This window comes from Leucopleurus acutus (assembly GCF_964270905.1).
Source record: "Leucopleurus acutus genome assembly, chromosome: 2".
NCBI classification, from domain to species: Eukaryota; Metazoa; Chordata; class Mammalia; order Artiodactyla; family Delphinidae; genus Leucopleurus; species Leucopleurus acutus.
Genome location: NC_139143.1, coordinates 23332148 through 23352186, shown reverse-complemented (window position 1 = coordinate 23352186; position 20039 = coordinate 23332148). Strand labels below are relative to the sequence as shown.

General features: G+C 54.7%; 2 protein-coding genes across 3 annotated transcripts in view; one reads left to right on the top strand and one right to left on the bottom strand.

Annotated features, from left to right (window-relative positions):
* Positions 1 to 15597, top strand: part of TMEM63A (transmembrane protein 63A) — a 33017-nt gene extending 17420 nt beyond the window's left edge. The window contains exons 11-24 of the mRNA XM_082834593.1: positions 1721 to 1801; positions 1988 to 2111; positions 2204 to 2337; positions 3633 to 3770; positions 5169 to 5322; positions 7492 to 7598; positions 7741 to 7827; positions 8292 to 8354; positions 9304 to 9466; positions 10380 to 10485; positions 11908 to 12075; positions 12799 to 12914; positions 13264 to 13326; positions 14571 to 15597. Of these exons, the coding sequence (XP_082690719.1) occupies positions 1721 to 1801; positions 1988 to 2111; positions 2204 to 2337; positions 3633 to 3770; positions 5169 to 5322; positions 7492 to 7598; positions 7741 to 7827; positions 8292 to 8354; positions 9304 to 9466; positions 10380 to 10485; positions 11908 to 12075; positions 12799 to 12914; positions 13264 to 13326; positions 14571 to 14744 (1678 nt within the window). The 3' untranslated portion in view covers positions 14745 to 15597. The remainder of the gene's footprint in view (positions 1 to 1720; positions 1802 to 1987; positions 2112 to 2203; positions 2338 to 3632; positions 3771 to 5168; positions 5323 to 7491; positions 7599 to 7740; positions 7828 to 8291; positions 8355 to 9303; positions 9467 to 10379; positions 10486 to 11907; positions 12076 to 12798; positions 12915 to 13263; positions 13327 to 14570) is intronic.
* Positions 15598 to 16062: 465 nt separating this feature from the next.
* EPHX1 (epoxide hydrolase 1) overlaps positions 16063 to 20039 on the bottom strand; it is a 40311-nt gene continuing 36334 nt past the window's right edge. For both annotated transcript variants that reach the window (XM_082833847.1, XM_082833848.1), the window contains exons 8-9: positions 17176 to 17292; positions 16063 to 16563 (exon numbers count right to left, since the gene is read on the bottom strand). In XM_082833847.1, coding sequence (XP_082689973.1) covers positions 16362 to 16563; positions 17176 to 17292 — 319 coding nt within the window. In that variant the 3' untranslated portion in view covers positions 16063 to 16361. The remainder of the gene's footprint in view (positions 16564 to 17175; positions 17293 to 20039) is intronic.

Genomic DNA, 20039 nt, shown 5'->3' with positions numbered 1-20039 from the left:
ATTCCCCGCAAACAAAAAAAAGAAAAGGATTCCCCCTGGGCTTCTCAGCGTCAGCTTTGCAGAGATGCCCGAGAGACAGCAGTCTCGGAGGCGGGGAGGGACCTGGGCCCCGCTCTGCATTTCGTGGTTCAGTCTTCTGCTCAGCACGTGTCTCTTGAGTGAGCACTCCGTGTCCGGAGCCCTGTCCTCACAGAGCTCTCTCACAGCTCTCCCAGCAGAACCTCCTTTCCAGCAGCCTCTCTGAGCACCTGCACCGGGGATACCTGCAGGTGGAGGCTAGAGGAAGGGCCTTCCTGTGAGAAGGAAATTGTGTGTATGGTGCGATGAATGCAGGGCATCTCATGGAGCTTCGGGAAAGGGGATGGTCGGGGGAGAGCAGGCCGGGAAGGCTCCCGGGACCCTGGGCTGGAGGACTTGCACCTGGGCTAGGGAGCTGAGGTTTCAGGCTGTATTCATTCCTCATCAGCAGTCATTAATTTGTAGTACGGATTAGGGGCTGGCTGTGGCTTGGCACTGTTTATGAAGAACACTTGCTAAGCACATTATTAGTATAAACAGAATTGCAAAATGAATGTTTAAAATTTATTGACGAACCTCTCTTTTAGAAACTCTAAGTATTTTAGAAATATTTTTCTATACATAAACATTGGGTACTGGAATCATTTTTCTCTATTCCTTGAAACAGCTCCCCAAAGTTTCCTGTTAGGCAACATTTGGAAACAGTAGCTCCACTTAATATATTACCTTAAAGAGAAAAAAAAGTCCTCTCATTCCCACTACAAACACTGAATCACACTTTCTCCTATTTCAGGCAGCCCTCTTAGTGAACACTGCTGCAATCCATGGGGATTGATGTGTGAATTTGCCTTGTAGAAGGGACGCTTACACCATTGTTCTCTTCCGCAAAGCTCATAATGGGACCTGAAATTGTCTGCCTGACATGTCTATGGGCTGTGTCTCTCTCTCTCACTAAAATGTAAACTTATCCAGGCTCCATCCCAGTGCCTAGCAAGTAGTAGGTGGGGATTTACACGGTTCAGGAATGCCCAGGAGTTGCACATAGGATTTTGCGTATATGGTGAGGGAGCATCGTACGCTGGGTACAGGCATGGGCCCTGGAGCTGGGCCACCTGGATTCACTTCCTGGCTCAGACACTCACTAGCTGTGTGATCTTGGGCACAAGTCGTTTTACCTCTCCGACACATATTGTCCTCATCTGTAAAATGGGGACACAAACCTCACAGGTTATGGCGAGGATCAAATAAGTTAATGCATTTACTGGGCTGCGGGTCCTTTGCTTTCATGAGACCAAAAAGGTCTGTGATCTTCAAAAGGGTCACAAACGGAATAGGATTTCAGTGAAGGTCCAGAGTAGAAATGACCTAGAGCAAACAATAAATTTACTCCTTTGCATGGGTAGAGGAGGTAATGAATAGTGTTATTTTTTTTCTTCAGGAGAAGTACTGACTGACTTAAAGCCAAGTGGGTATAAACTTGTCAGTTTCAGGCAGTTACTTTCATGCTATTTAAAAGGACCTCTTTGTATTACATTTCGAAATTTCCCCCTTCGGTAAAAGACAAAGAGGAAAGAGGTCTCCCCTGGCACAGAAATGAGCAGTGTAATTGCTCTGCCACCCCTGGAGTCTTGGGGGTCTCTCCTGCCTGGGGGGTTCTCTTTTCCAATGGCTATCTTTTGCTTCTGATCTGCCCTGGGCACAGGGACGCGTACCCCACGTGTGAAGTGGTGGAGGTCCAGCTGTGCTACAACGTGGCCAAGCTGATTTACCTGTGCAGGGAGAGGTAAGGGAGGGCTGGCAGGGTGGGCGGGCATGGGCTGAGCTGGCCTGCACCTTTCTGACTCCTTCCCTCTGAGATGCCATCCTCCTTCCTTGCTGGCCTCGGACCCCGTAGGGAGGAAAGGAGGGGAGTGGCTCTGTGAGTCACACCACAGGATTGCGAGTCTGAAGTTTGTCCCTCCCACTGCAGAAAAAAGACAGAGAAGAGCCTGACCTATTACACAAACCTGCAGATGAAGACAGGCCAGCAGACCCTCATCAACCCCAAGCCCTGTGGCCAGTTCTGCTGCTGTGAAGTGAAGGGGTGTGAGTGGGTGAGGGCCCACACCCCCCGGGAACGTGGGCGCTGGGTCCCCCGAGACCTGCACAGGGCCGTGTCATCACAAGGGGATGTGTCCTCTGGTAGGAGGATGCCATCGCCTACTACACGCGCATGAAGGACAGGCTGACGGAGAGGATCACAGAAGAGGAATGCAGGGTCCAGGACCAGCCCCTGGGAATGGCCTTCGTCACCTTCCAGGAAAAGTCCATGGCCACCTAGTGAGTGTGGGCATGTTCCTTGTCTGCCTCCAGCTAAATTGCTGTCCCTCTTGGATAGAGACGGTACTGCTGGACCGCCACCGCTGGGATTTGTAGCATTTCCGTCTCCTTCTGCCGGTGTGGCTGGGATTGGGGGCAGCCATCCACACCCACTCCCTTGGGGAGGCCTGGCCGATGTTTGTGTGACAGCTGGGCATGGGTGATTCCAGCTGAGCCCCTCTTGGGTTGATATGGCCTTACCCACTGCCGGGCTCTCACCAGCTGCCCCAGGGATCCCATTGCCTCTATGAGCCAGCATTTCACCAGGTGGGGTGGATGCCACCCTCTTTCATGTACCCACTCTGGAACCACAGATCTTCCTTCTGTGCGTGGCCTTCCCATCTCCCTACAAATGCACTGCTGTGGGGGAATACCTCTGGGCACTCCAGGATGCTCACTGCTGCTGAGAGCCTGGCCCAAGGGAGTGGGTTTTCATAGTGCACCTTGGCATGAGCTCTAGCTCCTAAAACGCTCTCATGCCTGGGATCTCCATGTCGTCTCGCCTCGGGGGCAGCAGGGGATGGGGTCGTTAGAGGGAGACGGAAAGGAGCTGACCCAGCAAATGCTCCTTCCCCTGCCTTCCCTGCTTTGTGCATCGTGAACCCTGGGAACAGACTCCCGGCTGTGCCTTGCAGACTCTCAAGTGAGGCTGGGGTGGGGACGAGGCCAGTGGAAAGAGGAAGAGTGTTCTGAGACAGGAGTAGGGGCGCTGGTGGGTTCTTTGTGGGAGACTAAAGAGGGAAGGAGTGGAGAGGGTGGGGGTGGGAGTCCTAGGGAGGGGCATCTTGGAGTCGTAGGTGATGCAGTCTAATGCTGCTATGGGGCCTGGGAAGAGGTGAGGGAGTGGAAAAGTGAGGCCCCGGGCCTGGCAGCGGGATGTCCAGCTTCATGGGCAGGGCAGAGGGGGGCCGCAAGGAGGAACCCTATGTTGGGGCAATGCCAACAGCGTGGGAGCTGGGGTCAGACAGACAGGGTGCAAAACCTAACTCTGAGAGCCTCAGTTTCCTCATCTGTAAAATAGGAATGGTAATCCCCGGCTTAGAGGGTTGTCCTGAGGATTCAGCAAAATTCTGCACATAATGTGCTAAGAATGGCATCTCTTTCATGGCACTAATTATAGCATAAGTATAATAAACTAATAATAAAGCAAAGGTCCTGTGCCATGGGGCTCCCACTCTCACACGGTCCTCTTTGCTGTGTGGGTACATGGTACCCCGAGGGGTCTGGACCCTGGCCATTTCTACATTTCCTGGCAGCATCCTGAAGGACTTCAATGCCTGCAAGTGTCAGGGCCTTCAGTGCAAAAGTGACCCGCAGCCATCCTCCCACAGCAGAGAGCTCTGCATCTCCAAGTGGACGGTCAGCTTCGCCGCTTACCCCGAAGACATCTGCTGGTGAGCCCCCAGGCCGGCAAGGGGCGGGAATGGGGCCTGGGGGCCCTGCAGGGTTGCCCAAGTCACCTGGAAGCACAGGTGTGACCTGGCACTCAGAGAGACACTCATGCTCTCCTGCACCCCTCTGGGCAGGGGGTGGGAGGCGTGATGGGGGTGGGTGGTGTGTCCACAGCCAGGACTTCATTGTTTCTCCCCGGTATCAGCAGTGTCTGGTAGGATTATAATGGGAGCAATATATGTAATTTTAAGTTTCCTTTTAGCCACATTAAAAAAAGTAAAAGAAACTAGGGAGTCCCCTGGTTGCCTAGTGGTTAGGATTTCAGGCTTTCACGGCCATGGCCCAGGTTCAGTCCCCGGTCAGGGAACTGAGATCCTGCAAGGTGCACGGTGAGGCCAAAAAACACCAAAAAAAACACAACAAAGAAACAGGTCTTAAAAAAAAAGAAACTGTTAAAATTAACTTTAATAAGAGTTCTCCCTCTGTATCTAAAATATTATCATTTTAATATGTAATCAGTTTTTTTTTAATTGAGATGTTTTGCAGTCTCCTTTTCACACGTAGCATCTTTGAGATCCAGCGTGTATGTGCCACTTCTGGCCCATCTCTGTTGGACCAGCCACATTTCAACACGCAGTAGCCTGCTGTGGCTCGAGGCTGCTGTAACAGACAGTGCAGCCCTCGGTTAGGTGCCAGCCGCCTCTCTAGCCTGGGCCACAAGCTGGTGAGCCGAGCTGTGTCCACAGGAGCCTTAAGCACGATGCCGAGGGTGAGGACAGCCCCGCAGAGGCCCCAGCATGGCTCGCCATCCGGCCTGGCCTCAGTTCCTGGTCCAGAGCAGGGTTTGGGCGCTCATCTCCACCGGGCTGTACTTCAGCCCCTGGCATTTCTGCTCTTTGGTTCACTGAGCTTTCTAAACTTGGGACTGGTTTGTCGGTCTGCTCCTGGTGGGGTGAGAAGCCAGGGCGGGTTCCAGCTGCGCCTTTTGCTTTTGTCCCCCGCCTCCCTCCAGCTCACACCACAGCTCACGGCCCCGTGGGGAGTCACGTGTCTTTAGTGTGTCTGAAAAGTGCCACGTTGCAGCCTTGTTTGGTCTGCTGGGGGGCTCATGGCATCTCTTCGAGTAGGTTCTGGCTCCCAGACTCTAGCTGCAGATAACCTGTTTTCCCTCTGAGCTCATAGGGACCCCAAATTCGACCTTCCTATAGCTGAAGGTCGGTGCAGGACACTTGCCTGTGCTCCCAAGGTCAAGATGGACCCTCAGCCAGAGCCCTCAGTCTAGTCTCTTGCCTTGCCTAAATTTGACCTTCTGACTCACCCAAGCCGTGGGCACTGTAGGTGTCATAGGTGGCCAGAGCCTGAGAGATAAACCTCCAAGGCCTGTGTCCTCCCCTCTGCAGGAAGAACCTCTCTATCCAGGGCCTCCGCTGGTGGTTCCAATGGCTGGGCATCAACTTCACTCTCTTCTTGGGGCTGTTTTTCCTGACCACGCCCTCCATCATCCTGTCCACCATGGACAAGTTCAACGTCACCAAACCCATCCATGCGCTAAATGTGAGTGACCACTCTGCAGGGCCTCTGCCAAGAGGGCACGGCGGGTGCGGGAGGAATGAGACCAAGAGCCGTGGGGGCCACTGAAGCCAGAGGCCGTGTTACTCGGCTCATGTGCTTTGAAGCCCCTGAGCAGGCATGGCCACATGTACTACAATGTCTTTATAGTAACGTTATGTAGATATACATGTGTGTACATACTTTATGTGTACATGTAAGTGTATGTATGTGTGTGTGTATATGTGTTAACTGTAGAGACATAGATACAGTGGAATCAATCTAAATGTTCACCAGTAGGGGTAGAATTAGGAGTTGAATGAGGTATATTCAGTCTGACAGGCTGTTAAGCATCCATTAAAAAACTGTATAGACTTTGTGGCAGACGTGGGGTTTTACGATAAAAGCAGAATATGAAATTCTCTCTCAGCAGTGGTTAGAGTGCTGTGCCAGCGATGTGTGTGCAGGATGGCTGCTACGGGGAGTGGGTAGCAAAGGATGCAAAGCGCTTCTCTGATTGGGGTGGCAGGGTCATGAATCAAGTTTTCTTTTTATATTTCAGTTTCTGATAATCCTGTTGTAAAGGTCCTTATTCTAGATAGGTAATGAATGATTTTTTTGTGTGTGTGTGATGAATGATTTTTAAGGATCTTAGATGAATTGATATCTGCTGAACACTCCCTAAAATGGCATCTACTTGGTTTCCCACAGTTGGCTTTGCTGAAATATCACTCCACATCCTTTTTTGTTTTTTCATTTCCACTTGGCATTTGGTTAATCCCACTCTGGGAGGGCACAGTGGGCTGGGGGGCCTGAGGGCCTGGTCCTCGCTCTGCCATTCCCTAGCTGAGGAATTCTGAGCCTTGGTATTTCCTCTAAAAACTGGCTTTGTCCTCTATAACACTCTGCTATGTTATACCCATGGGGCCGTTGTGATGATCAAATGACTCAATAGATAATAAAAAATACGTAAGTTTTGTTTAGATTTAAAGCATCTACATGTTTATTCCTTTGCCAGTCTTTTGATGTATGGTCAAGGCCTGTTCTTTTGAGGAAGGATCTGCTGACTGGATTTCCCCTTTGTGTATTTTATATAAAACACACGCTTATTTCATTGTTTGTGATTCTAGTTTTGCTTTCTCACAGTCAAGCAAGAACTTAAAGATACTTGCAAAGCCGTTCAAAGTATAGAACCCTCCTAGATTTCATTTCCCTTGGTCTTTTCCAGTTAATTCACTCTCATCTAATTCAGCAGCGTTTTTGAGAAATTGGCCTTTATCAAGTCTTTCCAATGTACCCAACTTAGTTTTCAAAGAAATCTCTCTATTGCTATGCTCATTTTTATCAGAGAAGGTAATAAGTTACTCGAACCATGTAATTGCAATAACAAGTACAACAGGCATAGATGAGATTGGGAACAATCACGAAGCAGTTCTGGGAAGCTACGACTGGGTCAGGTGGCTGGGGAAGGGCCCTGGCCGTCAGTGCTCTGTCTTCCTTTGGCGTCCGTCATTGGCTTTCTATAGGGAATGGAGGAGGTTATCTCTCTGGTCAGTAAGACAAGTGGAGTTCAGTTGTATGTGAAGTTGCATTCTTCACTCTAAAGAGCTATAAAGGGACTTCCCTGGAGGTTCAGTGGTTAAGACTCTATGCTTCCACTGCAGGGGGTACAGGTTCGATCCCTGGTGGGGGAACTAAAATCCCAAATGTCACATAGCGTGGCCAAAAATCTTCTTTAAATAAAAATAAGAAAAATAAAGCACTGGGGCTTCCCTGGTGGCGCAGTGGTTGAGAGTCCGCCTGCCGATGCAGGGGACGCGGGTTCGTGCCCCGGTCCGGGAAGATCCCACGTGCCGCGGAGCGGCTGGGCCCGTGAGCCATGGCCGCTGAGCCAGCGTGTCCGGAGCCTGTGCTCCGCAACGGGAGAGGCCACAGCAGTGAGAGGCCCGTGTACCGCAAAAAAAAAAAAAAAAAAAAAGAAAAAGAAAAAGAAAAAGAAAGCACTGTACAAATGTCAGGTGCTGTTATTGTCTGTTCAGCCGACATTATCTACCCTGTACCAGGTACAGTGTTGCTTCTGGCCAAATCCCAGAGGTCACTGAGTCACCATGCCAACAGGTCATGGCCCAAAGCCCCCAGGGCTCACAGCTCTCTCTGCTGTGGACTGTTTTCTAGGACCCCATCATCAGCCAGTTCTTCCCAACCCTCCTCCTGTGGTCCTTCTCAGCCCTGCTGCCCACTGTCGTTTACTACTCTACGGTGCTGGAGTCTCACTGGACCAAGTGAGTTCCCTGGGGCTCGCCCCTGAGGTGGGTGTCTCTGATGCCCCCTCCCCGCCAGCGCGATGGGCATACAGCCGGGGCCTTACTGGGGACGCCCGATGCACCTGAGGGACTGTGACGGCTCACCTCTGACTTCCTGCAGGTCAGGGGAAAACCGAATCATGATGACCAAGGTCTACATATTCTTGATCTTCATGGTGCTGATTCTGCCCTCCCTGGGCCTCACCAGGTACATATTACCACCTCCTGCTCTAAATTCAGAACCAGGGTCACAACAGAGAACACTGTCCTCAAGAAAATGCAGATGCTTTGGGAGTGGTTGCAAATTCCTGACGACATTTGAACCGGTCACACTCACTTGGCATGCAAGTGTGCCGGCCCACTGATTCTTCCAGAGATATGATCTTTCTGCCTTAAAAAAAAAAAAAGCTTGAAAATGAAACTTACCATGGACCTTCCACTTAGGGAGAGGGTCTCATCATGGCTTTGGTTATTTTGAGGAAGGAAGTTTCTGTTAAAGCAGGCCCTGATGAGTTATGGTATAATAAGTAGCATCTTAGAGAACCAGGGTAGATCTTGAGATTTGGCCTTTTTTTAAAAAAAAAAAACAGAAAGTAGAAGAAAATGAAAACATATGCAGTGATCACATGGACTGTTGGAAATAAGTTCTTACGGGATTCATTTTTCTTTCAGTTTGGATTTTTTCTTCCGGTGGCTCTTTGATAAAACTTCCTCGGAGGCCTCTGTCAGGTTGGAGTAAGTATCGGCCACGCTGAGTTTTGCAGCCACGTCCCCCAGGGGCTGGGGCTGGGGCTGCAGTGGGGGGAGGGTTGTCTGTCCTTCAGGGCCTGTGGACTCCCCGCACCACTACAGGTTCCTGGCGGGGCTGCACCGGGGGAACTGACCCACTTTGTGCTACAAGTGCAGAAATGTGGTTAATCTTTTAGGTTGAAACTCAATTAGTGGCGTTCTCATTCATTCTTTGAAACTTACTTACTGAGAACAGAACCGCCTGGGGAGAAGGAACTGCTGGGTCTCAGTGGTGCCAGGGAAGGGGGAAGGAGAATAATAATTAACACTGCAACCAGAATGACTGTCTGGTCCAGGATCATTTTTGCTAGGAGAGAGGAGTTGAACTTATTTCTAATGTGTGTCCTCGTTAGTATTTTCAACTTGTACCGAACCCACTTAATAGTAAATAGCTGTTATTTAAGAAGATGCTATGCTAAATGCTTGATTCTTTCTTTCATTTAATCTTTAAACAAGCTCTGAGTCAGAAATTTGACTATTTCCATTTTACAGATGAGACTGAGGCCCAGACATGCTGAAGAAAAAAAGGCTACCCAGCTAGTTAAGCGACAGAGCTGGGATTCATCCCCAGCCCCTACTGTACTATACTTTAAGTCCTAATGTAGGCCCGAATGTCCAAGATAGACTTTTCCAAAGGACTGCTCACAGGGAAGCCTGGCCGTGCCTATCTGAAAGGATAGAGTGAATTTTCTTAAATGGGTTCTCGCTGGGTAAACTGAGGACTTGGGAGCTGGCAGCCACAGACAGACACACCCATACCCAACCAGCTCGGGTCTAGGTTGACAGTGACTTCCAGATGGCCAAATCCGTGGTCAGTTCTGAGTCCCGTCTCTGCTCAGTCACGGGCCCCTCTCCCTCTTGGGGCGCTCAGCTCTCACACCCAGTGGTTCCCCAGGTGCGTCTTCCTGCCCGACCAGGGCGCCTTCTTTGTGAACTATGTCATCGCCTCGGCCTTCATTGGCAACGGCATGGAGCTGCTGCGGCTGCCCGGCCTCATCCTCTACACCTTCCGCATGGTCATGGCCAAGACTGCAGCCGACCGCAGAAACATCAAGCAGGTACAGAGGCTGGGGGTGGGCGCCGCCTTCGTCCCAGAGCCTCCCCGCCGCCCACGTTCACCCAGCCGCCTGCTAAGTGCCGGGCACTCTGCTCAGGGCCTCTCAACTGGGCCCAGGGCTGTGAGGAGAGGAGGTGTAAGAAGCCTGGGTGAGGGCCTGGCTAGGTCATCCTCCACACTGACTCGGGCTGGAGGAGAGAGTGGGGATTTTTGCATTTTAACCAGGCTGATCTCACACACACACACACACACACACACACACACACACACACACACACACACACATTTCTTTCCCATGGACCTTCATTTGCATAAATTCTTAGATTACTACAGAGGTCAAGGCATTTTGGGCTGGTGGCATTTGTTCCAGGACTCTCTAAATTGGGTGTGTGGGGTTCTCTTTTATTCTCCTTTGCCACTGTGGGAACCATAAGAGGAGAAGCCCTGCATCCTGTCATTTAATCCTCAGAGCCCGCCGTGAGATGGGCGCTACTGGAGTTTGCTTTGCGGACGCACAGACTAAGCCACCTGGAGGTCAAGTGCTTGGCCCGGGACACACGGCTAGAAGGGGCGGAGTGATGTTGGGTCTGACAGAGTCTGTGGAGTATCATTCTACAGTCAGATGTAGCCCCTCTGCCCTTCGGGGGCTCACAGGCCTGTTGTGTAGACAGGATTAGAACAAGAGAAACACTACGAAAACACGAGTCATTGTGCCTTTTGAGGTCTGGGTGTGAGCCAGGTGCAGCTGGAGGAGGCTTGTGGAGGGACAGCAGGGGCCTTGAGAGGTGAGGGGCACGGTGAGCCTCCCACTTCCAAAGTCCTCCTGCACTGTGTTCTCCCCGACCACTTGGAGTGCACAGAGGCGGGCTGGTGTGGACCAAACCCCTAAGCCCCTCACCACCTCCCCCTCCCAGAACCAGGCCTTCGAGTACGAGTTTGGAGCCATGTACGCGTGGATGCTCTGCGTCTTCACCGTCATCATGGCCTACAGCATCACCTGCCCCATCATCGTGCCGTTCGGTGAGTGTTCCTGGGGCCGGTCCCAGGGTAGGCGGATGGCTGACAGCCATCAGCAGGGCGTCGTGGAGCCCCACAGACAGAGGGCCTCTTGTAGCCCCAGGAACCAGAAGCTGCCAGGGAGCCACAGGGGACGCCACATTTAATTTCACTTCTCGTGGATTCCTTCCGCGGGCCTTCCAAACTGCGAGCTCTCTTAGTACCCCTCCTGGGCTGAGGGCCTCTGCCGGCTGACCGCTTCATTCCTGGCTGACCCTCCGGCAGCGGCTGGCACAGTGCCGGCAGCACTGGTGGAGGCTCTCGTGTTTGTGTCCTGGCTCTAGCAGCCACTGTCACTCTCCACGTGGACTGTCACACTTAATTCTCTCACGATCCTTCAAGGCAGGTCTTGTTTCTGTCCCCTTTTCACAGATGAAGCACTTAACGCTTTGTTAGTGAGGAGTAGAGCCCAGATATGAACTTAGGACTGTTTGACTTACAAGGTCAAGGTCTTGCAATTAAAATACACCATCAGGAGCTGGCAGACAAATGGAAGCGTCTGGAAGGAAACAGAACACCCTGGAGACTGTTGGCAGTGATAGCTGTGGTTTAGGGAAAGGAGGAAGTTTTAGTTTTCCCTGTATACTCTCGTACTTTTTTTTTTTCTTTTTGCGGTACGTGGGCCTCTCACTGTTGTGGCCTCTCCCATTGCGGAGCACAGGCTCCGGACGCGCAGGCTCAGCGGCCATGGCTCACGGGCCCAGCCACTCCGCGGCACGTGGGATCCTCCCGGACCGGGGCACGAACCCGCGTCCCCTGCATCGGCAGGCGGACTCTCAACCACTGCGCCACCAGGGAAGCCCTCGTACTATTTTTAAAGATCTACGATAGCATTACTCCTTCAAAACAACAACAAAAAATGTTTTTAAAGAACCTGACATGATAGAAAAGGCAGCACCCACCCACCTCCTGTGCCATCCCTGGGTTTAGACGCTTGGGCATCTGTTGGCAGTGACGGTACAGGGGGTCAGCTTGGGTGGGAGAAGGAAAGGAGCGTGGGAGCACTGAGGGATGAGAGGAGGGGGGCTCAGCGTGGGAGGAAGTTGAGGCCAGGCCTCTGGGTGTAAAATCGCTTCTTTCCCCAAAATGGTCCTAGAATTTCAATGTTCCGTGGGGACAGCAGCGCAGACACCTCTACTCCCTGGGTCAGAAAGAGGCTGGGAGGGAGGGAGGGGAGGTGGGGAAGGAGAGAGGGGGAGAGGTGGACGGGGGGGCGGGGCGGGGCGAGAAAGAGAAGGAGAAGACGCAGTAGGAGCCAGGACGGGCACGTGTGCATGCAGCCCAGCCCAGCCCAGCTCCCGGCACAAGTAGCCACCTCCAGGAGGAAGGGCGTCGAGTGGCCCCTGCGGCCCAGCCACCGTCCAGCTCACAGCCCTGGCCCTGCAGGCCTCATCTACATCCTGCTCAAGCACATGGTCGACCGGCACAACCTCTACTTCGCCTACCTCCCGGCAAAGCTGGAGAAGAGAATCCACTTCGCAGCCGTGAACCAGGCCCTGGCCGCTCCCATCCTGTGCCTCTTCTGGCTCTACTTCTTTTCCTTCCTGCGCCTGGGTGAGTGGCCCTTCTGACTAGGGCGGGGGTGGAGGGCAGGAGGCAACACCCAGCCTCCTATTCCCGCATCCACACCAGCCAGTCAAATCCCTTCCTGTTTTAAGAGCATCAACTCGGTGTCCAATCAGAAGGTGGTACCCCAAGGGTGAGGGCTGGTTGGGTACAGCGCCGACACCCCAGTTCCAAGCTATCCTGAGGTCAGGTGTAACCTGGTGAAGGCCAGGTCGATTGCCCCAGACAGCCTCACAGAGAAGATGGTCCCTTTACCAGCTATGAAGGGGCTGAACCAGAGAGGGGGAAGCTCGTCCGCGATGCTCTTTGCGGGTGTGGATGGGCCCAGGTACTCACACTTCACGGTGTGGAGGCAGTGGGGACATGCAGGAGGGAGAACTGCCACTCTTGAGAAAAAGGAAGAGGCAGAAGAGATGTGTGACTCTGCCGAGGGCACTGGAGACCGGAGGGAACCGACCCGGCAAGGGAGCTGGCAACTTGCCTTTGACCCGGTGCCCCAGTACCTGAAATCCGACCAGGGATAACGCCAGCTGTTCAGTGGGTCACTCTCTGTGCCCCTGCCTGTGAAGATACCATCCCAGCTGCTGGAGATGGTGGGAAGGGGGCGGCTGATGCCTTCTCTTCGTCTTCGGCCTGAGGGAGAAGCCACACACGGTTCCTGCACCAGGTGTGACCTCCCCCCCGCCAAGGCTGGCATCTCTCTGTCCCCAGGTCTGAAGGCTCCCCTCACCGTGTTCACCTTCCTGGTGCTTCTGCTTACCATCCTGGTCTGCCTGGCCTACACCTGCTTTGGATGCTTCAAGCACCTCAGCCCTCTGAACTACAAGGTAAAGGGCCCCTCCCCCCTGCTGCCCGGCCAGGGTCTGGGAGGAGAAGATGGTGGCTTCATCCTCCATCCCGTCTCCACCTCTTCCCAGATCAACAGATCAACGGCCCTCTCCAGATTTTATTTATCCACGGGGAAGGCGTGGGTAGCTGGGTGTGATGTGTAGCTTCCCTCCCTGCCCCCTTCCCTGCTCCCTGCACTGCCCACACCATCCTCTCTTGGGCTGCCGCGGGGAGCTTTGTGCCAGCTGGTACTATTATTCTGGGTGTTAATAGTCTGTTTGTTTAGAGGGTGTTAGTTCAGGAAGATCGGTTTTGTTTATCATCGCAAGTTTTTGCTGTTGTCTGCAGACGGAAGAATCGGCAAGTGACAAAGGAAGTGAGGCAGGGGCCCACGTGCCATCACCGTTCACGGTAAGTGCGGTTCTTAGCCAAGCATGAGCATCTGCACCGGCCCCGACCAGATGGGCCCTGCAAACCTGCTTTGATCCTCTCCTGTTAAGACAGAAGTCCCTTGATCACGTGCCAGGCGGGTTTCTGAATTAACGTCATTTGAAAAGGAATCCCTGGTCCCTGGTCCTCCGGATGTTGTCTCTTGCATGTGTGAAGCCACACCCATCACCAGAAGATAATTAGTTTTGCCATGATGTATACCCATCTCCCTCCGTTTCAGTTGCCTGCTCACTTTCCTTCTCTGCATATTTAATGCTTGGTGAGCTTGGGCCTTTAGCGAAGCCATATGGCAAGGCCCTGCGGTTTGATGAAGCTTTATCAGAGCATTTCGCCAGCACCTGCCTGTGTGAGGTCCTTTGCTAGGCACCTAGAGGGTGTCACACTAACTCCCCTCTGAATTCAACAAATGAACATTTTACCTGCTATGGAGGGGGGGCACAGTGTTAGAGAGACACCAGGACTCCTTTCCTTCCTGGTTCTCCCTGCTTCCGGCCTCCAGGGTCCTGCTCCTAGGGTGGGGTTGGGAAAGGAGGGTGGAGCCACAGGCTCCCGGAGCTGTGACCGCCCGGCCTGACAGACAGGGCTGGGACAGCGCCGATCTAGATCAGCAGCAGCATTCTTTCCAGTGGCTCCCTCTCGGGTGTCAGTGTCTGTCTCTGGAGCAGCCCCAGAGGAGGTTTCAGGAAGATTCATTACCCAGAGGCACACCTGTGACTGTGCCTGCCAGACAGGGCAGGGGGCTGATGCAGATCCCTCGTTCCCAGCCTGGTTCAGGTCGGCAGCTGGAGGCTGGGATTGAGAGGAAACAGAACCTGCACAGAGTCGGTCAGCTGCTCAGAAGTCCCGCTGACAGCATTCTAAGCCTGCCCTGTGTAGACAGAGCTGTTTCCTACACAGAGTGAGAAGTTCTTCTAGAATCCAGTGCCAGGAAGAGTTTCGTTTCCTCTGAGAAATTGGTGTGTGCGCTTTCTTCTGCATGACCAGGAGAACTGTGACTGTGTGTTCTGATTTGCTCTGGCTGTTAGGAAAATCTGCAGTTGGCATAGTTTAGGTCCTGATGTCCTAGGTTGATGTTATTTCTTTATGTGTCCTTCACGAGCATTCTGTGTCTTCCGGCTGGAGGGAGGCGGGGCGGTACGGGAGGAACGGGATAGGGACTCTCGTGCCCACCCCACCCAAGCACTAACACCCCCATTTGTTGGCAGTCCTACGTGCCCCGGATTCTGAACAGCTTGTCCTCGGAGAAAACAGCCCTGTCCCCGCAGCAGCAGCAGACCTACGGTGCCATCGCCATCCACAACATCAGTGGGACCGTCCCACGGCAGTGCCTGGATCAGAGCCCTGCGGACAGCGTGGCGGCCGCCCGCCAGGAGGCCTGAGGGCCGGGGAGCTGCCGGGCTGGTCCAGACCCGGGGAGTGGGGAGGGGAAGAGACACAGGTGGAGAAGTGGCTTGACTCCAACCTCAACCAAGTCAGGACTTCTTTCCACCTGTTTTAAGCACAACAGCTCTAACAAGATGGGAGCAGAAAGGGGCTCTGGCCCCTGGCTGAGGCGGAAGTGCGGGACTGCCATCAGGTGGTGGTCTTTTCCAGTCCTAGCAGTGGTAAGGGCAGGATGTGCAGCTCTGGACTCTCCCTTGCTTGCCCGAGGCTCTGTTTATTTCCAAAAGTCCCCCTTCTGCATAAGTGCTCAGCCCTGTGGCCGGGATGATGCCCCGATGGTTTTCAGCAGGATCGTGTGTTGGCACTGTGTTCCTCCAACCCATTAGTGTGGTGACTGTATCAAGCAAGAGGGGGAGGTACCATGTGGAAGACCTTCTCCCTCTGAGCATTCAGACACTGCCCCCCTCCTCCGGGCACACACACAACTGATAACCAAAGAGTCTGCAGCAACCGCAGGCCTGAGATGGGTGCCAGATGATGGTCCAGGTCCATCCCAGCTTCCCCTTCTGGCTATCAGGCCCTTCACACCCCTGCCCCCCGGCCCCCAGGAGCGAGCCGCAGGGCGCAGGACGGGAGCGGGCCGGTGCTGGGCTGCCCCAGTCTCCTTCTACGTCCCTGCCATGGTTCTGTGTTTTTCTGTCACGTTGCCAGTGACACTGTGGCTGGGTCAGGGTCCCCTGCGGCTGGCAGAGACAATGAGGACCACTAATAAAATGCCCATTCAGCCAGACTGGTGAGATGCCGCCTCTTCGGGGCCCAGTGCGTGGGGCTCAGCCTCCAGCCCTTGATTCCATCTGTCTGCTCCCTCCAAAGGGAGCAGTGCTCAGGGCCTCCTTGAAGCCAAGGGAGCGCTATGGCCACAGAAGGAGGGGCACCGCCTCTTGCTTTTTCTCTCCCCACGGGATCCCGCGGCTTGGGACGCACCTTTGGGCACCTGCCGGAGAAGCTGCCTCCCTACTGCCAGAGGCACAAGCTGGTGTGACGGGTGCCGGTGGGCAGAGCTGGGAGGCCGCTTCCATCCCCGCTCAGGCGAGGCGGGCAGGTCCCCGGCAGTCACTCGGCCTCACTGCCTCTGCTCAGAGCTGCCTCGGGCGGCACCTGGGAAGACAGAGTGGCCTCCCGCCGGCCCCAGCGGCCCGTCCTGCCTCTCCTGGCCAGGCTGGAGCAAGGGCCCCAGTGCAGACCTGGCAGCTCTGCTGGAAGGGGCACCCCACGTGGGGCAGGGGCTCGACATGTCACTTGTTCCAGCCGCTCTTAGAAGGAAAATCATTTATCATCAAAGCCATGTTGCTTAACAAAGTGTGTGGGGAGTGTGTGTGGAGGGGTGAGCACGGGGTCCCAGCACGGGCAGGGGATGGAAGCAAGCACATTCCTGGGGAAAGGGGCAACTCCGCCAACAGAGGACTGGGAGGGGGCCTCCCTGCCAGCCTCACTTCTACTGGGAGCTGGGCTGGGAGACCGGGGGCTTCCGGGGAAAACGGTGGGTGTCGGGAGGAAGCCTGCCATGCCAGGGCAGGGGCTGCCTGCGAGGTGACAGCCGGTCCCCGCCGGGGTCACTGCCGCTCCAGCAGCCCCACGAACTTGTGGATGTCCTGGGCGAGCAGCTCTGGCTCCTCAAAGGCAGCAAAGTGGCCCCCACGGGGCATGTAGGAATAAGAGATGAGTTTCGGGTATTTGGACTTCACCCACTTTTCTGGGACGTGTATTACCTCACAAGGGAAGGCAGCAAAGCCCATGGGCACGTGGACCTTTATCCTGGAAGAGACAGAGATCCCACTGAGGGGGAAGCTGTGTCCTGGTCCCCCTCTCCCCCAAGGCAGGGCTTCAGGGGGCTGGGGGTTCAGTTCGCTCGCCCACGTGGAGCCATAGAAGGACAGACCCAGGGTTTTAACCGCCCACCTCAATTCCAGTCCTCTCTGGGGCCCTCTTTTCTGGAAGGGCTGCCCCAGCTGGACAGCGTCACCGAGGTGGGGTGGGACAGCCTCTAACTCCCACCTTTGTCCCCCCCCCTTCCCTCTGCTGCTGCCTGAGAGTCTCCCTGTGAGATCAGGAAAGGGTTCCGGGGAAGTCCCAGAGCCATCACCGCCACCCTAGGACAGCCTCCCGGCCCTGCGGGAGCCCCTCGGGATGTCTGGGGGCCAGGCCTGGTGTTCCCTCCATGAGCTACTTCTAATGACAGGAATCTCTCCCAACGCCCCTGGCCTTTAAATTGTGTTCTCATCTTACACTCCCGGTGCGCACCTAAGGCTAGGCTGTACTTTACCGCATCAAACGTCCTCCCTCGGGTCCAAGGCCAGGCCATTCCCCTGCTCCCTGCCTTGGAGGCACCCTCCTCAGAAGCCCCGCTCCGGGCTCAGCCGGACTTACCCCTCGTGCCTATTGTCCAGCCTCATGTTCTCTTTGTAGAAGCGCTGGGAGGAGGTGATGGTGCCTGTCGTCCAGTAGAGCATCACGCCTGTCAGCAGATCGTCCAGGGAGAACTTCCTGGGAAAGCAGGCCGGAAGGCCCCTCTCAGTGCCAGGTGCAGTTGTATGACAAATAAGGGCCGCCACTTTCAAGCTGTACGCCAGGCGCTATGCCCTCCTGGCTTCCCTCCTCAGGCCTCACTGCCAGCTTGGCGATCTTATCCCCGTGCCACAGGCAGTCCTGGCCCAGCGTCACCATAACCGTGACGACAGGTAATGCAGAGTGATGGCCATGTACAAGGCAGGCTGTCATCTTGGGTGGTGTCAGCCAGCCCCCTCCCTGACCTGCCTAACGGTTCAGGCCAGAAGGGGTGAAGCAGGTGAAGTCAACTGAACCCAGAGGCTTTGGCTGGTCACCGCTGGGTAGCCAGGAGGTCGGTGGGTAGGATGCTGCAAACCCTGCTCAGAGGTGGTGCCCACACCTGGGACCTCAGTGCAGGCCACCTTCAGACCATCCTCAGGGGGGCCCACCCTGCCAGGCCCTGAGCCAAACCTGATCTCCAGGCGGGCTTCAGAAGCCCCGATCCTGCCCTGACCGGACACCAGGAGAAGAAGGGCAGGGTCAGCAGCTCCTGGGGCATTTTATTCACTAGCCCCCAGCTTGCCTCCCGCCAAACCTGTGTCACCCCAGGAGGGAGCCATGGGCTCCTGCAGAGACCCGCCACACCCACTCAGCAGGGGACACCCCTTTCTTCTCCAGCCTGGGAACTGCTGAGCAGGTGAACCCCACCCAGACTGCAGAGCCCCACACTCTGGAAGGAAATAATCATTTGGTACCTAATGTTGGAGCATGTGGCCTGTAGACTGGAAGCCCCACTTCCTCCTGGGCCCACCCGGCCCTCTCTCTCTCCTGCTGCTGGGCTCCCTCAGCCCGGCCTGTGTCCAGAGCCCCCGGAGCCCTCCATATGGCCTCCCCTGCCCTCTCGCTCCCCTGCCATCACTCACCCCTTCAGTACCCTCACCCTGGGGGCCTTCTGCCACCCTGAGCCCACCCGACAGTCCACAGACGTGAGGGGACTCCAGCACTACTGACGCCACGCTCTCCAACCTCAGCTGCCACCTCCTCAGCAGGTCCTGACGGCCGTGTGCTCACCCACAGCCTCCCGCCTGCCCTGCCTGCCTCTTTGAGGAGATCCAAGTTCATGGGGCAGCAGCTCCCACCCCCCATACCCTTCCCTGCTTGAGTCCAGATTTGGGGCTTAGGAGAGCTGTCGCCTCTTGTCCTGGGCCCTAAATGCCTCCATCTGCCTCTTCAGGCCCAAACGTCAGTCACCCGCCCCCCAACCCCGGATGCCCTCAGGCCTTCCCCTCGCTCCATACCCCTGCCCCTCTCTCCCGCCCCTGCCATCTCTCCCATGCCTCCTGACCCTGCACACTGGAACTGTCCCTGCTGCCCAGGCCTCGCAGGTAGGGCCCTCTCACCAGGTCTGTCCTCCCAGATTCTCTCACTTCTGGTCCTTCAGCAGCCAATAAGGCTCCTCCCAGCAACCCTGGATGCTGCCCTGCTGCACTCTGTCTGAGGAGATCTACCCTGTGGCTCCAGCTACTAATTCACCAAGAGGACAGTGGAAATAACTCCTTCCAATTCGACCCCTCACCTGAGCTCCAGATCTGTGAGCCCAGTTACCAAGTGGACACCTGCGCCCAGGCATCCTGCCAGCATCTCCCGCTCGGCATGTCTGTGACGAAAATGAGCTCAGCCTGTCTGTGTCCCCGCCAAGCCCTGCTGCCCTCACTCCTGCATTCCCACCCCATCCTTGCTGCCTGGATTAAAGAACACGTGCGGGCTTCCCTGGTGGCGCAGTGGTTGAGAGTCCGCCTGTTGATGCAGGGGACACGGGTTCGTGCCCCAGTCCGGGAAGATCCCACATGCCGCGGAGCGGCTGGGCCCGTGAGCCATGGCCACTGAGCCTGAGCGTCCGGAGCCTGTGCTCCGCAACGGGAGAGGCCACAACAGTGAGAGGCCCATGTACCGCAAAATAAATAAATAAATAAATAAATAAATAAAATAATAAAATAAAAAAGAACATTTGCTGCTCCACCTGCCAGCCTCCTCAGCTGTATGCAGTTAGCTTCGTTGATTCATCAGAAGCCAATTGGCCCAAAATGGTCAGTTTGCTTAATTTACTTGTTTGCTTCGGCTATTTAGATGCAGTTGGTCAATTACATTTTTATCCTTAGAACCACATTTTGCGCCACCAGGGATGTCCTGAACGTCTTTTTAAATGCAATTTTGATAACAAAATGAAAACCAGTCAATGGAAACTGAACAGTTAAAAGAAGCATTTAAACTTGTGAACTGGGACTTCCCTGGTGGCGCAGTGGTTAAGAATCCACCTGCCAATGCAGGGGACATGGGTTCGAGCCCTGGTCCAGGAAGATCCCACATGCCGCAGAGCAACTAAGCCCGTGCGCCACAGCTACTGAGCCTGCGCTCTGGAGCCCGCGTGCCACAACTGCTGAGCCCATACGCCACAACTACTGCAGCCTGCATGCCTAGAGCCCATGCTCCACAACAAGAGAAGCCACCGCAATGAGAAGCCTGCGCACTGCAATGAAGAGTAGCCCCCACTCTCCACAACTAGAGAAAGCCCGCACGCAGCAACAAAGACCCAGCACAGCCAAAAATAAATATATAAATTTTTAAAAATAAATAAACGGGTGAACTGGCTTTTGGCAAGTTGGCCAAGTGCTTCCATCACCCCTACAGCTCTGACCACAGCTTGAAAACTACCACAGCAACCATTTCCACCCTCCTGCAAAAAG